Source organism: Dermacentor variabilis, chromosome 8 (assembly GCF_050947875.1).
Source record: "Dermacentor variabilis isolate Ectoservices chromosome 8, ASM5094787v1, whole genome shotgun sequence".
NCBI classification, from domain to species: domain Eukaryota; kingdom Metazoa; phylum Arthropoda; class Arachnida; order Ixodida; family Ixodidae; genus Dermacentor; species Dermacentor variabilis.
In genome coordinates this window covers 138,288,415-138,309,311 of record NC_134575.1, presented here as the reverse complement: position 1 = coordinate 138,309,311, position 20,897 = coordinate 138,288,415, and the positions used below count along the sequence as shown (strand labels likewise).

At 46.6% G+C, this 20,897-nt stretch overlaps 1 protein-coding gene across 7 annotated transcripts in view; it reads left to right on the top strand.

Moving 5' to 3' along the window:
• The first annotated feature begins 1,924 nt into the window (after positions 1 to 1,924).
• LOC142591299 (uncharacterized) overlaps positions 1,925 to 20,897 on the top strand; it is a 133,554-nt gene continuing 114,581 nt past the window's right edge. Inside the window, exons 1-3 of one of the 7 annotated variants that reach the window (XM_075703626.1) lie at positions 1,937 to 2,157; positions 8,049 to 8,141; positions 16,858 to 17,009. In XM_075703626.1, coding sequence (XP_075559741.1) covers positions 2,053 to 2,157; positions 8,049 to 8,141; positions 16,858 to 17,009 — 350 coding nt within the window. In that variant the 5' untranslated portion in view covers positions 1,937 to 2,052. Of the gene's footprint in view, positions 2,158 to 3,797; positions 3,927 to 8,048; positions 8,142 to 16,857; positions 17,010 to 20,897 lie in introns of those variants that run through there. The other 6 variants (XR_012830447.1, XR_012830446.1, XM_075703627.1 and 3 more) reach the window with 6 other exon arrangements.

Genomic DNA, 20,897 nt, shown 5'->3' with positions numbered 1-20,897 from the left:
TTAGGTTGTGGCACGGTGGTGTACACATTGAAACGGTGCCCTGGCGCCGCCTATTGGAATATCTATTTCTTAGATGGCGCGACCTTGTACCGCGTGCTACCATCTTGTAATGGTTATAGAAGAATATGGACTATGTCGGTGGCCTAAGGAAACATTGGAAACATGCGTGCCGCTAATTGCGCGAGGAGAGCTTAAGGTCGGATATTTAGCGACCAGGTGAGGTTGCGATGGCTCCCGCCATGGCTGCAACGCCGCTTGTGTAGTTCACGGTGCCCCAAGCATTGGGCGTGACGTGGAGGCTTCCTTTTAAGGAGTAGTGCGAGCGAGCACGTGGCGTGTGGTGCCAAAACCAAATGCCACCACAAACTAATGCCACATTCTTAAGAGGAAGCTTTACCTCGGGTGCTTTTATCTAAATACATGTAAAATGAGAATTCGTTTTTCTCGGCAACCACTGCACCAAATCTGACGAGATTTGTTACATTTAAAAGAAAAACGCAAACTATAGCGACTGGTTGTTTAGAATTTTGGATTGAGATTGTGAATTCTTTATTAAAAATTGGCAAAAATCAAACATTTTGAGAAAAGGAGACTATCAAGTGTGCAACTCTGTCTTTTGGCAACAAAAAATGGTGTCACAATTCTGTGAATTGCATCTAATAGTACATCTAAAGCGGACAAAAGTGATATGTTAGACATGAATCTAAAAAACGTTTAGTGATATGTAAATACAGCTTTTGCAGAACCCTTGAAAACAACGTAACAAATTCCCATAACATGTTAAATGACACGTAAAATTTGTCCGCTTTGATTGCTCTGATGGATGCCGTTTACAGAACCACGATATATTTTCTTGATGCAGAGCGATGGATTTGTAAACTTCGTGCTTTATTTCTTTCAAACTGTCGAATATTTGAATATTTTTAAACAAAATTCAGGCCCTAAATCGAAATTTTGCTTCCAACAGTCGCTATAATTTAATTGGGTCTCTCAAATGCAACAAATTTCATTAAAATTGGTCCAGGGGTTATCTCAGAAAAACATTTTAGCCTTTTACATGTATTTGAATAGGCCAAGTTGGAGTTGGGCCCGATATAAAGCTTCCTCTTAAGCAAGATCCGGCGGACCTAGATGGAAGAAAATGTCGCTGCTTCCACAGAATGTTCTTCGCAGAAGTCATCTTTCACCTTTCTAAAAGAAAGTTCAAACAAGGCATTCACCATACCCCGCACTGCCCCCCGGCTTATTCCCCTCATAAGCCTCACTGAGGGTGGGGAGAGTGAGGTACGCAAACATAAAAATGCTGCTAAGGAGAGCGGAGAAGGTCTTCATGTCAAAGCATCAGCTCCATCAAGAATCTTTTTAACGAATCGAACCACCAAAGATGATAACAATGTGCACTATCTTCAGGCAAACACCTATGCACACTAACAAACAAAGCATTACGCAAACAGACATGGAAGCCCAACTCACCATCAAAACAAGAGTAATCACATTCGGGAAACTCAATTTCTCGGCTGTCTCGCCTGAACCAACACATGTGACTAACAAGCAATAACGGCAGCACATACAACCACAAATATCGCACATATGATCGTTTCAAGGGATAATGGGTTACCTTTATTTATGTGAACGCAGAACTCTATGTGTTCACTTCTGTTTACGCCAGCGTACTTTTTAATGCAGCGCTACTTTTTTGCATTTTATCCAGCAAAGCTCACAATTCCTCTTGTTCTACTGGCGGTATAGAATATGCATTGCAAGTGACCGCCTACTAAAGCAGTAAAAGAAAGTGAATGTATAAATGTGAATGCTTCCACAATGAAGTAGCGTGAATTCTCATTGTTCAAGAGGGAAGACAAATGTCATGATGGTCTTGTGACACTTGCTGACAATTTGCTTATTTCACCCATAGCCTGCTAAATTTAACAATTGGCTGCGTACTTTATGCACCATTCCTTGCAACGTATATTTTATAAAAGGCAAGAGTTTCTGCCACGTACTATCTTCTGAATAATAATCCAGACACATAGCACCACAGAAAGCAGCCCAATGATTGTTCGTCAACCACTCCGGTCGCAGAAGTTTACAGTGGTGTTCTTGACTCTTATTTTTCATGGCGGACACTTCAGCGCGACTTTCGAAGACCTGCTAACTGTGAGATCATGGTCAATCTTTCGAAATTTCGTTCTACTGCGAAAATATTGTAATTACGTGGTGATAAACCTTATGCCGCCACACATCAGTGCAGTGAAACAAAGTTTTGTCAGACTAGACAATTCGCCTTATTACTTTATTCGGCTTTAGTCACCTTTATCGCCGCAGCTGCCGTTCGAACGTTGTCTTGTACCTTACACTAATATTAATAATCTTTTATGGCATCGTTTTACTGTTCCACGTAATAGGCCATTAAGCCATACCTTAATGAACCATTCTTATCATCCTCATGACGCAATGGGTACAACGGCGAAAGAGTGCTCGTAACCACATTTAGTATTGCAATATATTGTAACTATGCAGATGAATTAAAAAGCCTATTATATAAGAATAAGTAATTTTGTTCCATTTATTATGTATTATGATCGATTCTATGACATGTACACTTGGATATTGTGCCATCCAGTGATCTCCATGAGGCTTGTCGTAGTAAGGACGTAGACAAGCCAGTATGGTTGCTACTCTCTTTTCCGCATTGTTGAATGCGATGGCAGATTGAAATTGTTAAAAGATATGAGTTTAAACATTCGAGATCATTAGGCTAATTTTGGAGACGGTCCTGGGAGCATTGTTGCAGGCGATGTACGGACAAAAATGCCGCAGTTTCACCCGAAACGCGAAGTATCGATGGCAACTTAGTAGGCAGCTATACGAAGTAATGGTAGCAGTTTTTTCGTCCATATAAACTTGGAAACACTAGCTTACAACTTAAACTTACAAGCATGGTGTCAACGTGCACAGGCAGACACGAACTCATCGGACTCGATCAACACGTACTTTTTTTGCCAAACGCTAGCGTGAGGAATCGTTGCACGAGCAGCGAGCAAAGTGACCTTCGTGCTGTCTATCGCTTCAATGCAAACTGAGTGGCGAGAACACAACACCGCCATCTGGAGATCGCTTTCATGATAGGGCGCGCGCGATCATGAAAAAGTGCACAGTTTCTGCTAGAAATGATAGCTTCACCCGCTGCTAATTGCATGCGTCCCATTATGGTGGGCTACCACTACTTTTATGTCCCGTTTCCAGCCACTTTCGAAGCCCGTGTACTTTGACTTCAATTGTTTTATTTCTCGGATCCACCTCTCGACCATTACGACTCACTACAGGTGGCATGTAGCACAGCATCGCAGCGTGATTCCATAGCTGTCACCCCGCTGCTGAGACTATTTGCTTATAAATGCAGCTTCTTTGTCGATATAACTATAAGTTTGGCTAATATTTCTGTCCAGAAGGCTAATTATACTGATAGGTTCCCTTGCTGTGTTTCCTGCCACTATTCTTGAGCGTAGTAAATCGCTGATAAAAATAATTGAGTCTCGTGCTCGCCAAGGCTTTGCTTTTATAGTTCTGTAGATTTAGGTGCACGTTAAAGAACCCCAGGTGATCAAAATTTCCGGAGTCCTCCACTACGGCGTGCTTCATAATCAGAAAGTGGTTTTGGCACGTAAAACCCCAAATATTATTATTATTATTTATAGTTCTGCAAAAGCTACGTGCACAAATTCGTAGCGTCTAACAGTGTGATTCCACAGAACGAGCTCATCTCGTGGTGACCAATACTTCGCGTTGTTTTACTGGCATGAATGAGATTTCACATGATCTTTCAACATATTTCGTCACGATCTCCCAGTTGAATGTCTGCAAACCTTACTGCGAATGTGCCAGAAACCATCGTGCTCTCCTATGCCAGGCGCATTAGGAAACAGGTGAAGCACTTTGGGTATGATAGTCTCCGGCCCCATCAACTTGCCATTGTCTAACTGATGCATATCATCATCATCATCATCATCATCATCATCATCATCATCATCATCATCATCATCATCATCATCATCATCTTTTATGTCCGCTTCAAGATGAACACAGTCCATCTAGGCTCAGGAAAGTTTAGAAGTCAATTTCTTATGGCCTGTACAAAATATCAATTTTCTTCCACTGATGTGTGGTCGGAAATAGCGCAAGACAATTTAAACTACAACAGTTTATTTCTTGGTCTGATGACGGAAACAATGCATAGGAATAGAATCTTACAACAAGAAAACATTACTTGGGAGGACAACGTTTGTTGTTCCAGTATACCACTGGCCATGTACCACAAACTGAGGGGGACCTAGCGGCAGCGCGGCAAGGTGACGCGGCGTGGCTATAAAGTAGCGTTAGTGAGAAGCGCGGCTTTATACACATGACACCTTTCGCTGCTGGCAATAGTGTGTGTCGTTACATTTTCGCCGCAACTCGCATTAATCTCGATAGTCAGCCTGAGATGCTTTACGCAATAGTTTCGCAAACAAACAAACAAACAAACAAACAAACAAACAAACAAAACGACAACGAAGAATTTCCTTTACCACCGTTTTCATTCAACCCGTTATAACCAGGACTGCAAAATTTTCTTGCCGCCGCACAGCGGATTTGCTTCACTCTCGTTTGCGTACCACTCGAAGTGAACTGTGCTGTCTTTCACTTCCATAGGCTTATTTGTGAGCACAAGACATGCGCTTCCAAATTTCTGAAAACATTTCGCACGAGCGTGACCACACCGATGCTAAACGTCTTATAGCTGCGGCGGGCTTGGAGGAAGCGTGTGCGCAAGCGTGCGAAGCAATTTACTCCTTGAATGCCATCTGCTACGCAGTTCGCTCGATGATTGCGCACACCCGGCATTTGTTATCTGTCTGCGAGCCTGCACGGCGCACAGCTGCAAATAGCCAGGCCACGCAGCGACGGATATTTACAATAATTGTGTCTGTTCATTTTTAAAACGATGCTCTCGGATGTGCTCTAAATTTCCTTTCTTTATTATTCGCTGTTCCTTGACGCAAATGCGGGCTTCAGAAGTACAAAGAATTGTACCAGCCAGATGGTTAGTTGAGCGCGTACTCACGCAAAATATTGTCTGCTTGGGTAAAGAGTTCTCTCAAACCACGGTAATTTTCTGGAGCGAAGCGGCCACCGCAGTTATAGTGTCTATGCAAACTACTGGTATCTTTAGTGCAAAGCCAAATGCTACTGGGTTTTAGTACCAAGTGGCATCTCGGATAATGGCTTAAGTGTCGCGCTGCTTAATCGAGCGCGAGAATGACGCGGCATTCGGGGAAGTGCTGGGTGCTGACGCCAAAAGCAGCTCTAGAGCAAAAAAAAAAGGAAAAAGCAAGATGCCTTTCTATTATATATACCATTTTAAATAGAAAGTAAAAAAAAAACACACTAGGGCAATAAAAAATTAAGAACTGAAATATATCACCCTCACTCTGCGAACGTCTTACCGACAGAACTCAAGCCCAATACCCTGCCGCTGCGTCACGCGAAAGTTTCATTGATAAACAATACTACTTTTAAAGCAATAGCAAAAACTATATCCCACGAGGTGATTATCCGCGAATAATTTACCATGTCGACAGACACACGCCATTTCAGTTCTTGTTCACCTGTCGTGCAGACATTAGAGGCGCTTTCTCCGCGCAGCTAAAGCTTAAACCCCCCCCCCCCCCCCCCCCTTTTAGGCAGAAACATAAAAAAAAACCGTATCGAATGGCACACCGTACAGTCTCACAGAACCAGTTTTCTTTTACGAACAATATTTTTCACTTCTATAACAAATCTAAAATAGGCTGCCATACCCGAGACGCAGCAACGACTGTTGCTGCTGCTTTTGATGTCGGTTTCTTGTTCTTCACACTCATCAACAAGCAAAGAATATCGTTGTTCCCTATAGTCTCATCAGAGGAATACAGATGCACGAGTGCCCACCTATTGTACAGGTTCCTATTGTAAAGCTCCTATGCCAGTAAAGGCGCCATACCAGATATAGTGCTGACATGCGGCTTTATCGAAGGACCCAGTGTACTTGAAAAAATACTCTCACGTAGTAGTGACGGTGAAAAAAGCAGGAAAAATGGGAATGACGAAACTAGCGTTCTATTGGGCGAACTTGTGCCCTCAAAAACAGGCTACACTCAAAGAACTCAAAGTTTATAACAGCTGTGTCTTACCAGTACTCACGTACGGGGCAGAAACCTGGAGGCTTACGAAAAGGGTTCTACTTAAATTGAGGACGACGCAACGAGCTATGGAAAGAAGAATGATAGGTGTAACGTTAAGGGATAAGAAAAGGGCAGATTGGGTGAGGGAACAAACACGAGTTAATGATATCTTAGTTGAAATCAAGCAAAAGAAATGGGCATGGGCAGGACACGTAATGAGGAGGGAAGATAACCGATGGTCATTAAGAGTTACGGAATGGATTCCAAGGGAAGGGAAGCGTAGCAGAGGGCGGCAGAAAGTTAGGTGGGCGGATGAGATTAAGAAGTTTGCAGGAACAACATGGCCACAATTAGTACATGACCGGGGTAGTTGGAGAAGTATGGGAGAGGCCTTTGCCCTGCAGTGGGCGTAACCCGGCTGCTGCTGATGATGATGAAAGAACGGCGACAGCGGCGAACACAGTCGGCGATCGTCGAAAATCTGATCAGCGGATCAGCGGGTCAAACGCGTGTGCTTTTATACATCAGTCGTCGAATGTTCCAGAGTTATCGCTGGGACCTGCGTGTCTTCCACAAAGTTCTACACTATTCGCGTCGCTCATACATGCAATCAGATTACACAAAGTTCGGTTACAGACAGCGGATGTAACCATGGAAAAGATTCCAGAAACTTGAGATACATGCAGGCGTGTCCTGCGCTGTGCGATAACATTTGTTGGGCGGTTGTTGGGTGCTTGCTGACTGCCACGTAAGGACTCATACCCCGGAGTCCACATAATCCGTATGTATGGTGCGAGCTGGTGATGGTGACTTCACGGATGATGCTGGTTACCTGAGTTATGGTTTCGGAGGCGTCGATGAGGTTTGCGAGGAAGCGTCTGTGGACGACGAAGGTAAATCGAAAGTACGGAGTATTTTGGCAATACAGCACAGGCTCGAGAAGGTTGCTGCCGATTTTTGAAGTGAAGTTTTCTTCCCTCACCCACCGACGTTTATTGATGATTTACGGCTATTCACTTGGCAATTTCTGATCACATACCGTATAATGATGGCTTGGGGAAGGTTGCTCTCCAACACTGTGGGTTGTTTGGTGAAACAAGTGGAATATCAAAGGTGTTCGCATGCTGCCTGAGCTATGCACATCGTACATCCCTCTTGCTTATAAACTTCCAGTTTGTTTATCTATCGTGCATGAAAGGCTAGATGTAAAAGTATACGTACCCTACACACTCTGGGAAACGATTCAAGCGAAGCTTTTTCTTTTGTTTGCGTTGATTGGTTATTTAGTGGTAAAGTGCAAGGTATACGGCCGTCGTAGTGTGTTGTTACATCTTACCTTGCGTACATCACTTGCGTTTGTCTACGCAATGCTGAGAACAAAGGAAAACGTGTTTGTACGAGGCGTTGTTCTGCGCCATTGTTCGTATAGCCTGCAAGAAGCTTAGTACTATTATCGCCTCACACGACATGTCGCATCGGGGCTGAAGTTGTGGTTTGCGTGCCTATTATTGTCTTGGGGACCGCTTTATCTCTCTCCGTGACCTTGACGCCATGGTGTTTTCAATGAAATTTTGCGTCTGCATGTCCTGGGTCAGTTGACCGCGCGGGCAAGCTAGCACTGTGTTCATTTATCAGTAATAGTGGAAATATGCCGTACAGCGCCTTGAAATGACTTTTTTCCTCTTTGTCCGCGACTTTAACCATATCTAGCAGTTACATTTTCTTACTTAGAAGACCGCAAACCTATCATGCTTTCTGACGGCGCCTTTCCCCTCTCTCGCAACCTTCCCATGATACAAGTTGTCATGACCGAAGACTGGCAACCTTGTTATTGACGCTTTTTAGGATTGCATTGGCTTTACATATTCGCTGTGTCATCCCGCTATCTCCTCTGTACTATTCCATCTTTTCTGTGGGCTCTTCCACGTGAGTACAAAGGTAAGCGCTGCAGCTTCTCCAATGCCATTTTGGGGGCACTTACGCGTAAATACAGCCGTCCAGAGGACATGCGTAGACTGCCAGGAAGTTCCATACACTGTAAACTAATTTACACCCTTAAAAGTGAAAAAGGGTGTAAATGTGTTTATAACTGACACCTTTAGGATGTTATCTAAATAATGGAAACCCTAAAGGTGTGAGTTATAGACGCATTTACACCCTTTTTCACTTTTTAGGCTGTAAATTATTTTACATTGTAGGCTAATGCAGCAAATGCAATTTGAGTTCCAAAGGCCATCGTGGCTACGCCGAGGGACCTCTTGTTGCACAGGTCTCCTAGACTCTTTCCCCTTCATTGCGATATACAATATGCAAGTTCTCAGCTACTCACCGACGCAGTGTGCCAGACAACGGTACCAGAAATGGGACAGTCGAAGAAAGAGGGGAAAAATGCTCCGCTTTAAAAAGCGTAGGCCTGGGGTCTGAAACTCACGGATTTCTCTGAGGTTCATGTTGTTTATAATTTCTACAATGCGTACAGCGGGTGTAAGTACGGATGTTATCTTCCCTCCAACGACTCCACACAATTGTTTGACGCGCGTGTTCGAGTCGCAAGAGCTTGTGGGCGTAGAAAATTGCATCGCTGCCTGATTAAAACGTCCCCTCACCTTCCCCATTTCTCCCCTAAACCCTGCTGCCGTGCGCGCGGTTGAAGACGGCATGCTTCCTTCCCGCCTGCCCCCATTGTGTGCGCGAAATCGGTGGATCACGCAGCCAACTTTCTCTGTACCCTTTCACTCCCGTGTACAGCATGCGACGCAATGCCGAGCTCTGATAGCGCTTGAACATTGTGTGTAACAACACGGCGACGGTTACAACTACGGAGGGAATTGACCTTGAGTGTCCATGTAATTCCTATCCATATAAAATGTAGCTGTGAAGAGACAGTCAAAATGGGCGGACGTGGCCATGGGCCGAGTGTCAAGAAACTGCTGTTGTCGGAACACTGACAAGAAATACCACACCATGAACACCGCTGTCGCGAGAGCTGGGGCTGCATAAATTGGCGGGCTGCCATTTTTCCGTTTGCATTCATTGCCGAAAAAAGTTCTAATCACTCGCCCGTAACTTTTAGCGGCTTGAATCGCAAGCCTAGCATTTACGGTCAGTTCAGCGAAGTTGCAAGTTTTCCCCTCACCTCAAGAGGTCAGCCTTCCCAACAGCGATTACCTTCTCAACTCAGTGAGGGCAACACAGGTGAAGAAGAGGGCGTGCTCACTAGAAGGGCAATGTTTCAGTAAAGCACATCTGCACAAAGCTCCATAAGAGGATCAGCTTCAAAACCCACCTACGACGACTAGGTCACGGTAAACCACAGGGATGTAGGAAGGAACTCAACTTTTCAAAGTCAGGTTTTCTTCACCCCTTGCTCTCTCCATTATCTGGTTGAGCGCTGTGATTTGCACTATCGAGAAACACCACCTAGCCTATGCCGCACACTTTCAGAGAAAAAAAAAAGCGTTTCCATAGTAGCCCTTGCAGCGAAACATCAGGTCATAGCTGGTAAATTATTATGCTTACTATATCTTCCGTAATTTTGCGTAGTAGGAATTTGCATGTGGACATGTGAAATCAACTTTTTGGATGTAGATGTTATTGCTTCTAGAAGTGGCGCTCCCCGATGGGGCAACAAATTAAAACTTTATTTAGGTATACTTCGCTATGCTGCGTTTTGTTTACAGCGGGTTTCGTTAAAACATTTTTACGTGGCTGCTACTTTACTGTAATGAGTGCTCGTTAGCGCGCATTAATTTTTTTCACTTGTCCGGGTACTCTAAGGCTCTACGAAAAATAGAATAGGCTCACTCAATCGGCCTGCACTTTGCGAACTAGTTCCGGTAGTGCTGCACTTTGTTGCTTATCTCAACTTTTCAAATGCGGCAGCTTCTGCAAGACACAATTTTTTTTCACGAAGTGCACGTAACTTTTAGGCCCAATTCTTTAACTTTCTTGACAGCCGGGATCGTCAATGAAGCAACGAAGGTGCAGACGAGCTCCGATGCCACCGCACAGTATACGCTACATGAAATAGGACAGAAATCGCACCAATAATCCTCAGCAACGGCACCAATACACATGAGCAAAGCCAGGGCCGGTACATTGCGGGGATGCATTCAGCTCCTTTCAATGCTTCTCTTGTCATTCACTTTTCATGGTCGGCTGACCACATTGATAACATATTGCGTCTCTGTGACCACTGAAAAATCGAGAAAAGTGTGTAAAGGCATCACAAAAGGCGCAGCTAGAAAATCCCAGAACAGCCTTCATACGCGGCCCTCGAACATGTCCGGAGAAATGCCGAGAATGCGGTTAACATCAAAATTGAAGTAGTTTCTAACAACCTGTTGACAATATCGCGGTACCCTATATTTTTCTGTCTCACCGACTCACGCACCAGTTTTGCAACTAGGCCGTTACACCGCTCATTCTCGCCGTCGGGGTGCTGGCACGTCAGCCGTAAACTTAAAGTATTGGGCATTCGCAATGCGATCATAGCAAGCGTTGCTTAACACCAGCAGCGAAAGAATGACATGCAAACACAAAAAATAGGAGACCTGTGCAGCATCGGCTCTTTGGCGTTCGTTTCCGGAAGCACCGAGTGCTGCGCTGTGGCTGAGCGTGCGAACTGGCACTGCTGGAGCTTGTAACTGCGCAGTGAAGTCGTTAAAAATACAAAAGTCTCGCCATAAAAGAGAAGCAATGAAATCAACAGCAACATGTTAGAATATTATACGAAGTGTAAGGTTCGTAGCTATATCGCCAGCATGAAGTGCAGTAACCGTAAGGTATGTAAACACGCGTGCTGTGGCGTGTGTAGACAAATGATAAAAAAAAAGAAACTACTGATGCCCGAGACACATGGTGCGATTTTGGGTGCGATCCGTCGTACGACAATTCGCATCGGCAGCCGCACTCAACATCCACCGCATGCGGCGCCGTGCAGCATACACAGCGCACGCGACCAACTTGTTGAATATTGTCGTGCGACTGCCGCATCGGTTGGACAACCGCCGCCAATGACAGCGCCGGTAGCTTTCACGTCATGGCCACGTGTAGACCCGGCGGGGCGGGGCCGGCGAGCGAGCGCCTCGTCGCTCCGATCATGCCTGTTTTTTCTTTTTTTCTCTCTGGTCGAAACGCTGGCCTCTTTCGCCGCTGATGGCGGCACATCAATCAGCTACAATTTGTTTCTGACACGAAATAACTTTTAGAATAAAGTGACCTCGAAATAGTGCGTGTTATAAAACCTTGTGCGAAATAGTAAATCGTTGGCGTAATTTCTACTCTCGCCATAGTGACGTGTTTACTCATCGCCACTAAGGCATCGGGAAAGCTAATCGCATTTTCTCGTAAGAGCAACACAAATATTAAGACATTGATTGTGCTGACCAATTTAGGCGCTTTATTACTAGCTGAGGACGCATCGCAAGCGCTCTCGTCCCCGGATAGACGGTCGGCGAGCTAGGCCTACACTGTCACCCAGCGATCGCAAGCTCGCCCGACATGCTCGTTCGCTTCCGTCGGTGGCGATGAAATCAAATGTGCTGCAATTTAAGCATGACATGACTGTGTACACGTTGTGCCGACTAACATAGGCGCTTCGTTATACGAGCTGCAAGCGATCGTGTCACAAGCACCACCGGTGTCGGATTCGATGGCCGAGCGAGCTGTGCCTGTCGGTTCCTAGCCATCGGCGGCTGTCAACGGAGCCGACACTGCGAACGCGGCCTTGCGGAAACACGCCTATGGTGTTCGCATATACGTGCTTATATTGTCATCGTTTGTTTCAAACAAGAGAGCTGTGCAAATGCGTTTTCTTTCATTTTCTGTTCGAAGTAACGCTGCATTCCGAGCTCCCATGCAGGGGCGCCGGTTCTTGGCGGAGCTACGTGCCGCTCGCTCATTCGTACCATGTGTCCCGAATCGCCACATGCGGCAAGTTTCACACGACGCGCCGTACGACAGATCGCACCATGTATCTCGCGCTTGGCCCTTCACCTGCCGGAAAATGGGGGTAAGCGAAGCTTGTCCTGCATGCACCTGACCTTCATCACGGTTAAGTAAGCCACTGGTAACGCTACGCTGCCGGATTGCTTCGGCCTCCCACTCCCTCAGCTCGGGATCTTCTCGTTGCTGTCGGATTGCCTGGGCTTGGGTGCCTCTAATGGCTGGATCGGCGCGCCGACGGCGGGCTTCTACGGGCGAGTTCTCGTCGCCGCTCGTCGAGCGCTGCCCGTTGCCCGGGAAAACGCACAACGCGTGGCCATCCCATCCATTTTCCGGCCCTGAACGGAAATGGAGCCGGCGCAGCCCGCGCGAAACCCTTTCCTGCCCTTTCCATCCCCGGCGGAAGCCAAACGGCTTTGATTCTTTGCGCATGCGGCGTGAGCGCGCGCCATAGAGGAAAAAAAAAAAGCAATATAGGAGAACCCCTGACACGCGTTTTTGAACCCCGAAATGCAGCCATGTCGGTGTGGAATCCCCCTTCGCGCCTCCAATCAGGTCGTCGGAGCAGATAGGCGCGAGCTTTGAAGTAGCATCGATGCGAGCCGACGGAAGTGTGTACTTCCGACGCACATCAGAACAAAGCCTACAAAACTACTTTAACAGTTTAAGGAAAGCAGGTGCATTCCTGTGCTTTTCCGTGGCACGCTGAAGAAGACGACGAAGACCCGCGCAGTGGATATTTGGGTGTCTGTGCTGCTGGCTGACACTCACACTCACTAACCCAAAACACAACTTTCAAGCTTGCACGCCACACTCTAAAGTCTGCTTGTTTCGCGAACAGAATGTGCTGCGAGAAAGACACGGGGCGAAAAGTATGATCTCACTTTTCAGAGGCTGAAAACATCAACGAAAGCTTCAAGGGTCTGGTTGCTATGGCAACGTTGATGTTGGGTTAAACAGTCCCAGTGCTCCTTTGCGAAAAACACCACGTGATTTCCGCCGCACGTTCTCCAACACGTCTGTGCTGGTCGGGCATCTCCTACGCTTTCATTTCTTCGTGGCGCGCCTATGCAGCTGAAATTCTTGCTAATGACCTACGATCCGGTGCCAGCCCAGCTGCAAACTCATCAAGCTGCCCTTTCCTGTAGCTGCTCTGCTCTGGGAGCATCTAGAATCTTGCATGACCACGACAATGCCGCTTGTGACCCAGTAGAAGCTTCGCTTGGAAAATAAAACTTGATGACCGCGAGCCGCTTTCTCGGAGTTGTCACGTTCTGCTGACCTCGCATTACGTTACTGCAGCATTCTCACGGGGGGCATGCTGCGTGCGGGCGCTATGTGTGCGTTCACTTGGAGCCACTGAACTGCAGGGTTTTGTCGACATTGTCACACATCAGGTTATGGCAGCGCGAACTAAAACATATTCACCAAGAAAAAAGACACACGGGGACAAGCGCTAAATTTTGTTTATTGGCCGGATCGTTGTCGCTTAGCCTCCGTCACATATTACCGCAGCGCTACGTGTGGGCGCCCCCGGCTGCGTCCGAACTAAAAGTGCGGTCTTTTCGCGCATACGGGCCCGCTTTCCTTCACTGCAATTAGCGCTTCGCTGGAGCTTCTTGGCCAGCGTGCTGACAAAACACGGACGCATGTTTGCGCGATGTGAGGGACGCGGTTCTTCGTTGTGGAAATCACTCATCGGCAGGTAATCTTCTGGCCACCTTACGAGGGCTACAATGTCCGAGAACACGATGGCACAAGCCCTCAACGTCTGCCTGGTCTGCATAGTATTCTTAGGCTGTTTTACAATTCGTTCCAGCACGCAAAGTTCTCAAACATGAGATCTTAGCATACAACTTCTTCTGCGCAGCAGCCTCTGCGACTGAAACATGAACACGCCTATTTTTCGTTCCACAGATAGCTGTCAACGCTGTGGATGCTTGAGAGACTTCTTGCAGTTTCTTCGTTCGCACTTGGATATAGCTCGAATTTTATTGACCGCAACTGTGCCCAACGTTTTCTTATATTGGGTCAATATTGAATGAAACTGCTTTGATTCCTTAGAAAGAAACACACTGCAATATGCGACTGCTAATACGTTGTTTTAAATAATTTTTAGTTTGGTTGTCTTTTTCGGGTTTTTTATTTGCAAGCCGTCGCAAGGAGCCCGTCGGCGGTGCTCGGGCAAGTGAACGCTGTTGGCGCGCAGCGAGGCGTGGATGGTACGCGCGGAGTGATAATAGACAGTTTTAGTACTGCGTCATGATTATACATACGCAGCACGCAAGTGCTTTGCTGAACGTAGGAGCGTGTGTCGCGTTAGGGCTTTTCGTACTGCGAGATGCCTACGTACGTAAGAAGGCGAGCGTTAGACGCCGGGCGCGTCGGGGCACATTGGCCGCGTCCGCCAGTACGTCGAACTGTCGGTCGATCTAGACGCTGTTGATCTCGCTAGCGTGATGTAACGTGTGGGCGTGTTCCCGCTTCGTCGAACTATATTTAGGCCTTTAAGAGACCCTACTTTTAATGCGGAAGAAATGCACGAATCATATCGAGAAAAATAAAAACCGAGTACCAGCTTTCTGAGGCTGGCACGGTTATTTGCGACGAACTGCGCCAAAAGCAGGTCGAGCCTTTCGCGCAAACAGCACACACTGAACACTTTCTCAAAACAAAGTTCCTATTTTGGCTATGCATTCCCACCGTGCAGGATCTGGGAATTGCTTCCGCGCGTTCACTTCATGCAGGAAAGCCAAATCATAGGCCATCGAAAAGTACAGCCTTCCACTGGTCGCCTTGGACGCTGCCGTTTTGCGAAACTCTTTTGTCTCGCGCTCTTCCGAACAAACGAAAACCACGAGAGCAGCACACAAGGCTCCCTACGTACGCACACAACAATCGGATGCGTGCATACGCAGCGGCCGCGTACGCACCACGTACCGTTCGTGTTCCGTTCTGCACATGCGCACTTTGTAAAACATAGCGATCTTACGTACGCAACGCCGTTGCGTACGCGAGGTACGCAGTACTAAAACTGTCTAATATTTCTAGACCGAACTTCTTGCGTAGCTTTCGACTGCTATACATGGAACGAAGCATACATGTCTTCCTCCAACTAGCATTGAAATTTTTACGCAAAGGGAAATTGTACAGCAAATGGAAATAATGTTCTTCAGAAAACACTATAAAAGTAAAATAATCGGTATCTTTACATGCAGTTATTCATGATGGCAGAAAATCGGGCAGAGTGTTCATAAAACGCGCAAAGAGTCACAACGCATCGGCTTGCGCGGGGGAAATTCGTGAGGGTGTTCAATTTCGTTTACTTAGGCACGCGCCCGTGCCTATTTCTCGGAGGATCGAGCTTCCGAGCTAGGGGTCCTTTGTTCGAATCCTGTCGTCAGACCAATTCGTTTAAGTTTATTTCATAAAGACAAACTTTTCCGTAGCGACTTATCACCACAATTGTTTATCGGGATCGGGTATGTTTCGAACGTATTTCGCGCGTCGATCCCGGAGATAGTGCAGCTTAAACCCTACAGTTATAAAGGATTTTTTTTTATCTCATGTGATGATCCTGCTCTGTATCCGAGGGATACTGCAGCATTCATAGATGTGCTGCAGAGCGTGACGTCAGACTATCAATGTGTGTCAGCCGGCTGGAGAAGCTGGCAGCGTTACCACGCTCGAAATGAGCTGCATTCTTTGAGGCTGCATCGCAGGAGTGACAGGGGTAAAACATTGATGTCAAAGTGACTTGAAGTATTGCATCACTACGGCGCCGTATGGAGGTAACCGAATCACTCGCTATATTGCTCATAAGCTTTTTTGCAGCACCTAATGGTTCCCGCGGCGTGAAGCACGGATTCGAAAGTCGCTTTGGTTTCCGTATTAAGCATACATTGCTCTCTTCAAGCGCAGTATGCCCTCAGAAGTGCATTGTATGTGGGCCATTTCAGTAATATTATTGGACTACGTTGGTCAAGTATGGACGCACGTTGACCCTACATGTGAGGGTGTTTGTGTGCCGGACCCCTATACGTTCGAACTGTTCCCTTATAAACCCATCTGATTGTCATTGCAAGCTTGTTCTATTTCTTTACACCCTATATGAACTTGTTTCAGGCCAAGCAGAAATTACGAATGACTCCTTTCCCACCTGAACCCGCCGTGGTTGCTCAGTGGCTATGGTGTTTGGCTGCTGAGCACGAGGTCGCGGGATCGAATCCCAGCCCCGGCAGCCGCATTTCGATGGGGGCGAAATGCGAAAACACCCGTGTGCTTAGGTTTAGGTGCACGTTAAAGAACCCCAGGTGGTCAAAATTTCTGGAGTCCTCCACTACGGCGTGCCTCATAATCAGAAAGTGGTTTTGGCACGTAAAACCCCAAATATTATTATTTCCCACCTGATAGCTACGAGTACGTCCTCCAATACTTTAGAAATTGTTATGTCCTGCTGACCGACTAGCATGCAACAAATGGCTCAGCAGCAGTATTTACCTGAAAGGAACGTAGGATAGACTAGCAACACACCTTATAACACAGACATGTATGCGCCATCTTTTGCTAAATGAAGTGATATAGACAACAGTCTTCCGACTGATAAAGACGATGGCATTGATTTCAGAGTACTTTCGCTCTTCGGAATAATTACCTACCATGTTTGAAGCAAGCGCGATAATGCTAGAAATTCTACGTTCTTTTGTAGGCTTTGAACACTAGCGAAAAAATATGGATCCAGCAACGAAGCTTTACAAGTGGTGCTGGCGCATATGTCCACAAGTGCATTTACAAAGTGAAATTGAACCTCACAACGAAAATATATAAATTTCGACAATATTACCAGTCGGGCCGCTACACGTGAGTACATAAGAAGTTCCACAGTTATACTTTCCTACCACGCTGTTCGTCTCAGATATTGCCAGTAGTGATGCTATGGTCAGCACCACCACCGACGAAGATGAAGACGACGGTGCTTGTTCCGCAGGAGACGGAAGAGAACGCGCTAGCCATCGTCGGCCTGGAAAGCCTCAGTTCCTGCTCAAGACAAATGAACAGTAGACGGCGCGCAGCAACAGTCCGCTTGCAATCCAAGACTAGAAAGCAAAAATGTGCACAAAACGACGCCGCTCTGCAAGCTAAATTCCTTCAAGGATGAATAATTACATCGCGTAAATTATAGTGTGTGAATGAAAACATATTTTTACTAAAAAGAAGATGAAAGTTGCGTCCATACAGGTTACTCATTGAGTATCTAATGACTTCCCCTCCCCCCTAGGTTGTGGCTAAAAATATTTCCCATTAAGGCGCAAAGGAGCTATGGAAGCTAGATTATAGGTACAAGATTTTTTTTATACGAAAGCGTCAACTGGCTCATTCAGCACAAAAGCCGGCATGCGTTATCTGTAGCAGCGAAATGGAACCTAAACTGGCTGGGCCATTGGCTGCGACGCCACTTCACGAGCCCACCTCGATGTAGTACCCATTGGCTGCAGCGTCACTGCAGGAGCGCGCCTCGACGGAGCGAAAGCGAACACCACCTCCTGCCGCCCGAGCGCGCAGGGTGTTTCGTGAGGGGACAAAAGACATCGCCACGACGCCACGTCATCCTCGCTCTCGGGACGAGCGCACCTTGACGGAGCAGAGGGTGATTAAGGGGAGAGTATCTCGTCGCGCAGGACGTCGGTGAAATGCGGCTTGGGACCGCAGGCTGCTGCTTGTTGGCTTGGGCAGCACGCACCACTATGGTACATTACTCGTAGCGCCAGACTCGAAGGACCACTAAGCGGCCTTGTTTTACATACTAATTCTGAGCCGTCAAGTTTACGTTGACAACTTATAGAAAGCGTTTAGGTGCCCTGGAATTTTAATTGCTGATGTGCTTAACGTGTGATGCACAACTTGTTATTACAGTGTCAACACCTTTTATCAGTAAGCTTGTTACCTGACGCTAAAGCTTTACACATTCGTTAGCGAGGTTCTGAGCATAAACTTCATGAGAAAATGCCATCAACGACCAGTTTACGACACCACATTGCCTCATGCTCTCGGAGTTATTCATATCTGCGTATTTTGCATGGGTGACACATAATCACGGAGGGAGCGGAATTCGCGTGAACAAGTGAAAATATCTGCATCAAATCACGTTTAGACATCGCTAATAAGTTCTCCCGTTATCCAGCGAACTTCGAAACACAGAGTCAGAAACTTCCCAAAAGAGATGGGATCAGTATTTTATTGTTCGGGCAGTCTTACCATGTTGGCGCCCATTTCAAACAATGTGCAGCGATTTGGTACCCACATCTTGCTTGATGAACACAACCGTCTACCTGTTCACATTGTCTCAGTGCTCCAGACAACTAAAAACATTTGCTTATCGCTTACGATTTCCTCAGTCGTCTTAGGACTACATGTGACAGATAGTCAATAGATATGTCGTTTTCTTATACAAGCTAGTCCCAAACTATGTTTGGATTTTATAAAAGATAAGAAAGTGTTCAATATTCTGTTAGACATTCCAGCGTTCGTTTTCTAAAATGTCCGTATTCAATTTTATACAGAAACTTCACTACTCCATGATTCCAACACCCTAGCTTAAAGACTGATGGTGGCTGGAAAGAGAAAGCTTCGTACTTAATGGGCTTCTCAGCGCTTGTACAAGCCAGACGTTCTCAGAAAGTACAAGAGTGCTTGCACTGCCTCCTGAGCCGATGATCGGTGAGAACGGTGTTCTAGTAATATGTTTACTCACAGAAGCATAATCCAGTTTCCAGAATGCATTGCACATGGATTGTCTGTGGGCTTCAAATTGAGGACAGGGCACAATAGGCGGTCAATGTTATCGCATCCACGACCATTTCATGTGGGACTGTCAGCCATGCCAATTATTGCTGAATAAGCTTCCATGAAGGCAATTCCCAATCACGAGCGACACAGAACACAGTGAACTTCAAGGGACCGAAGGAAATAGTTCACTTAACTGAAAGTTCACTAAACTGAATATTCACTAGACAAACATAAGACATGGCATACAGAGTCAAAAGTTTGAAGTGCAATTCATGGAGCAAAAGACATGGCAACCATAGTGTTAGAAATGTGTGAAATGGAATTTGTACATATCAATGAAACACACACCATATGGGTCGTTTGTGTGCACACGCGGAAGCGACGAGACTGGAAAGAAAGAGACGACGACCATGCCACGTCTAGCCGGTCGGAAAAAAACACACACCACGTGGTTTTTGGTGGGACAGATCGCCGCTTTGCTCTGGCGGCGTTGTAAGCGCCAACGATGTTACTTTGTTAATGGCTTCCGCGATTACATGCTTGCTTGTTTTGTGCGGGGGATCTCGGAGGCCATGCCTCGTTGCGGTTAGTTTTCCGCGCCGCCGCTTTGCCCCAGGGGCGCTGTAGCGCCAGCGACGTTAAATTGCCGCTGAAGCGGCGGCTTGATGAGGGCGGGCATCGGTTGCGCCTGCAGTGCAGTGCAGTGCAAGCCTTGGTCCTCTGAGCGTGTTCGTTAAACTGAAATATTGACTGTTAAAAAATTCGTTTAAGTGAAACGTTTTTGCATAGAATCTATAAGAAAACTGCCGGGGATTTTTTAAAAGTTCGTAATTCTGAAATATTCGATAAACCGACGTTCGTATAACTGAGAGTTTACTGTATACGTTTCGCCCCTGTGAAGTCTGGCTTGAGGTCCGTGTTGCAGCGAAGGGTTTAGTCTATGGGATATGGAACACCTTGTGTGCGCGGCATTCCACTAGAAAGAGCGCTAGAATGGAAAGCTCTCGCTGACAAGCTAGCAAATCAATGTACGTCGACGTCGAACAAAAGATCTGGGATGTCATCCTGCCGTACGTAACTTTCGCTTACAACACGGCGGTGCAAGAAACAACACAGATCACACCGTTCAAGCTGGTTTACGGCAGGAAACCGACGACGACTCTCGACATCATGTTGCCACATGTCACCGACGAAGAGAATCTTGACGTTGTCACCTATCTCCAGCACGCCGAAGAAGCCGGACAGCTCTCCGCCTACGGTTCAAGAACCAGTAAGCAGCGTACCGACAGCCGACACTACAACCTCTCGCTCAGTGGCTATGGTGTTGGGCTGCTGAGCACGAGGTCGCGGGATCGAATCCCGGCCACGGCGGCCGCATTTCTATGGGGGCGAAATGCGAAAACACCCGTGTGCTTAGATTTAGGTGCACGTTAAAGAACCCCAGGTGGTCAAAATTTCCGGAGTCCTCCACTACGGCGTGCCTCACAATCAGAAAGTGGTTTTGGCACGTAAAACCCCAAATATTATTATTATTATTATTACAACCTCTGACGACGCTAAGTCGAGTACCAGCCCGGTGACTGCGTTTGGGTTTGGACCCCGATACGCCGACGAGGACTCAGTGAGAAACTATTGCGACGCTGTTTCGGACCCTACAAGATCATCCGATGTATTGGCGAATAGGACTGTGAGGTCGTGCCAGACAGCATTTCGCATTCACAGCGGCGCTGCGCACGATCTGAAGTGGTCCACGTGGTGCGTCTTAAACCCTTTTACGCACGCTGAGAAACTTCCTTATTTTCTTGTTTCTTTGCTACGAGTGTTGTTGTTTTTTACTTTCGTTTGTTTGAAGCATCGGGTCGATGCTTTTATTAGAGGGGGGTATTGACACATGTACTTGTTTATCTTTATCGCGCGGCCAGGTTTCACCACGTAACAAATGTTATCGCACAGTGCAGGACG